We start from the raw sequence: 3,790 nt of genomic DNA on the forward strand, positions 1-3,790 counted from the left end.
AAATGCTGAAAGATCAAAAATGACTACTAGAACATTTAAAAAAAATGACTACTGAAAGGGTTAAACGGTTACAACTTTTAACTTACTAGTTTTTTCGATAAAGGGTGAATTTTATTAACTCAAAATGGAGTATTAAGAGAATACAAACATAATGAGCACACACCCGGCCTCTGCATAGTTAGGATGCACAGAACCAACACAAAAACACACACATAAAAACACGCTGACAAATAGCAAAGTCATGTAAGACCAAAGCTAAGCATATGAAAAAAATAAAAATAAAAACCCAAAGCAAACATATCCATGGTCGACAAACTACCAATGACCATATCCGCACCAATGGGAATGACACCATTGCAATATGATTACCACCTAGGTCAAGCAGTAGATGAATGGATGACAATTCAAGTTAACAGTAACAAACAAATGTTTGACGAGAAACCGCAATTGTTATCTATCTTGATTTTAAATACAATCGATATCATCAGATGAATAGAAAACAAACAAATATCAAGCATGCAGGTAAATGTGGAAGTTCAATGCATATCACTCAAGTAACGATTCAATGGTAAGATACCCATGGGTGCCCATAACCAACAAGATCCAACAGAAAGCACAGGAATAACATGTTCAACGCTTGGAGCTTAATAAGTTTGAAACTGGATAATGCATAGACTTGTTGCTTAATATAGCCCTGATGATTACATGGTAGAAACGGATGGTCACACTAACAGTCCTTGGAGATTCATGAACAAACCAACTTCATTTCAGGACCTCACACTTTGCACCTCCTAAGCACTGACATAAGAAACAGCATACCACCATCTTGAAAAGTACAAAGGAACAAGGGTTTCGAGGCAGAGTGGGTTCAATTAACTCAACTTGTCTCCGTCTTCTCCAGGGCTGAAAATGAACTACTGTCAGTTCCAAAAGAAATAACAAAGAAAGCAGCAGAATATAGCTTACAAAGTTATATAACAGCATCAACTTACTGTTGTAGTTGAGCAACTTCTCGATGAGGTCAACATGGGTCATGAGCATACGGCGGCAGCAGTAGCGAACCAAGCCCAAGGCATCCAGAGCATCCCTAACAACATACAACAGCAGAAAGATAGATAAAATCAGATTTCAATATGATAGTTGTAAACATTATATACAATATTAACAATAAAATTATCTAATAAACCATAACAGATGTCCCTTCTAATAATTCTAATCTCTAGAAAAGTAAAAAATAGGTAGGGTAAAGATGCTCTTCTAGTTTTCAGGAACTGTATTGACAAATAAGTAGTGATTTTCTAGTCTTAAGCATGGGGAACAAAAACATAGACATATATGTCGAGGTGGAACACCATTGAGCAAAGATTCCAACATTTCAGAAACCAAGAATCTCAGCCACACTCAACGGTAGACTCCGATATGTATGTAATATAATTTACAATTTTACACCGTGAACATTTGTCTTGTCATTATAGTGTTCATTAACAAGAAACACCATACTATTACACAATAACATCGGTATGCAGAGTAGGGGTGGGGAGTACATATGGCTAATCTGATGACATTTTTTACTATACTCTATGTACCTCGCTGCGTCCGACAATAAGAAAATATAATGCATGCAATAAAAATTACAGTTCATCATGAGCTTCTGTTTTTTTGTCTTTCTAGTGTCCATTTAAGATACACAATATTATTCCAACATAACATTACGACACAGCACGCAGAGTATGGAGAGTACACATGGCTAAAAAGGTGAAATATTGTTTTGCAAAGACTACAAAGATTAGTATACTACCATACTCTAAAGTACCTAGTTACGTTCGACACAAAGAAAATATGATAAAATTTTAACAAAGGGAAAAACACGTAATAGGATGCAAACATAGCAACTATCATCCAGACCTAGCCATTTGGTTTAACACTGGCATAATTCTAATTCCTCCACACATCCCAGTCAAAGTGCCAGTTCAGTGAAAGGGCATGTAGAGGGCTTATGAAATATCTAAAACAGGGAAGCACCACACTAGTAAGGGCCCCCAAATGCATCAAAAGATGCATGACATGCCCACTAGTTTTCAGTGTTCATTTATTATGGATCACGTATGCTATGGTGTTCAGTGGTGCACCATGTACGTCACAAGATATACAGCATACTAGTCTATCACACTTGTGTGCATAACTTCCTCACATATAAGTGAAACATGTTCCCTTCTAGCTAAACATGAAAAGAAGCCGACATTGCAAATGCAGGCTCCCTCAAGGCCTCATCCACCAAATCAGGATCAAAGGCAGAGCCAGTACAATATGCACTCAATCAAACCGGAGCACAGGAACCAGGATGCATAAATGTTTACCCCTCAGTGTAATCAGCCTGGAGAAGATCGAGGTAGTGGTCCCACTTGTTCCCGATCACCTGTCCAAGCATAAAAACTAATCTTGTGAGTTGATCTCTTTCTTCAGGTAAAGGCCAGGAGTTCTCCCAATGCATTATATGAATATGTAGACAAGAAAAAACATGCAGAGTTATTCACAGAAGTTTAAATGGAGTACTTTTCAGTAAGCTTAACCCTAGAAAAATTGATGTGTCACACAACAACTACACCCTAGAGTTAAATCTTGGGTACAAACAGGTAGGGACCATATACGATAAAACATCACTTGGTTATTTGAGAGGATCGATGAGAAAAATCTTAGTGTACCACCACATAAACCTAGCAGAAGAGTGCGGATACCCCCTAAGAGGCAATGTACCCTAAGACGCAGCGTGCGTCCTTAAAGGGTGGCCGACGGGAGCATGGATGGAGGGGCGGTGATGGGGTTTACCTTGCCGCAGGTGAAGCACCGAACCGGGATGATCATCTTCTATCCTCCGCCTCCGCCTTTGCCGCTGCCGCTGGAGAAGAAGGAAAGGGGAACAAGGGTTTTCGGGACGAAGGCGAGGGTCAGTGTGAGAGAGGACATGAAAAATGAATGGAGAGGGATGGGGCTCACCTTGAGCTTCTGAAGTGGCGACGGCGGGGGAGAAGAGCAGCGTCGCCGGCGGCAGGGGCAGGTTGGGGCGGCGAGGGAGAAGGACGGACTCGCAGTGTCGGGGAAGGGCGGCTCGATGACCAGACGGTAGTCGGGGTGGTGACGGGATCGCCGGACGAAGTTCACCAGCGACGAGAGATGGCGGCGTCGGGACGGCCTCGTCGCTGGCGGCTAGGGTTGACGAGCGACGAGTGGCCGAGGACAGAGGATAATGGGGATCGGGATTATTTCGAGCTTGTCCATCGAACAGGTAAGGCCACTTCGCAGTGGCATCTAATCGTAAATAAGGCCAACTCCAGGAATGATTTTTAAATTATTTTTTTGCAGGCAGGAATCCCGATTCTTCTTCTTTGTTTTTGCACGCCAAATGTGTATATACAGAAAATGCCAAATGTGCTCAAACTGTAGGTCTTGATTCCTTTTCAAAAATTTAAAAAGAAGGTATTTTAGCTGTGCTTTGAAAAGGACTACTCTCTGTAAACATGCTGACATGTTTTTTCAAACTGCTCCCTGTAAACATTTTTTTTCCAACCGGGCTCACAACCGCTTTCCATTAATTTTGCAATCAACGGAAATACATCAGTCTGGACTCATCCCTGTAAACATGCTGACATGTTTTGAAAACTGCTCTCCGTAAACATGCTGACATGTTTGAAAAGGAGTACTATCGGTAAACATATTTTCTCAAAATCTTTTCAAAACTGTAGGAACAATTATGACATGTTTTTCAAACCGCTCTTTGTAAACATGCTGACGT

General features: G+C 40.9%; 1 protein-coding gene across 1 annotated transcript; it reads right to left on the reverse strand.

Annotated features, from left to right (window-relative positions):
- Positions 1–555: 555 nt before the first annotated feature.
- Positions 556–3,285, reverse strand: LOC123071210 (DNA-directed RNA polymerases I, II, and III subunit RPABC5). The gene is made up of 5 exons (XM_044494724.1): positions 2,995–3,285; positions 2,827–2,896; positions 2,358–2,416; positions 993–1,087; positions 556–903 (listed from the first exon to the last, which is right to left on the reverse strand). The coding sequence occupies exons 2-5, from the start codon at positions 2,860–2,862 to the stop codon at positions 878–880; spliced, it is 216 nt and encodes a 71-aa protein (XP_044350659.1). The 5' UTR covers positions 2,863–2,896; positions 2,995–3,285; the 3' UTR covers positions 556–877.
- Positions 3,286–3,790: the final 505 nt, after the last annotated feature.

The sequence above is a fragment of the Triticum aestivum genome, chromosome 3B (assembly GCF_018294505.1).
Source record: "Triticum aestivum cultivar Chinese Spring chromosome 3B, IWGSC CS RefSeq v2.1, whole genome shotgun sequence".
NCBI lineage: Eukaryota > Viridiplantae > Streptophyta > Magnoliopsida > Poales > Poaceae > Triticum > Triticum aestivum.

What these genes read in the sequence shown, in the direction of transcription:
- LOC123071210 (XM_044494724.1), bottom strand. Translation starts at nt 2,862, where the DNA reads ATGATCATCCCGGTTCGGTGCTTCACCTGCGGCAAG. An exon ending in GGTGCTTCACCTGCGGCAAG is followed by an intron (nt 2,417 to 2,826) that starts GTAAACCCCATC and finishes ATGCTTGGACAG; the next exon opens with GTGATCGGGAACAAGTGGGA. An exon ending in CAGGCTGATTACACTGAGGG is followed by an intron (nt 1,088 to 2,357) that starts GTAAACATTTAT and finishes GTATGTTGTTAG; the next exon opens with GGATGCTCTGGATGCCTTGG.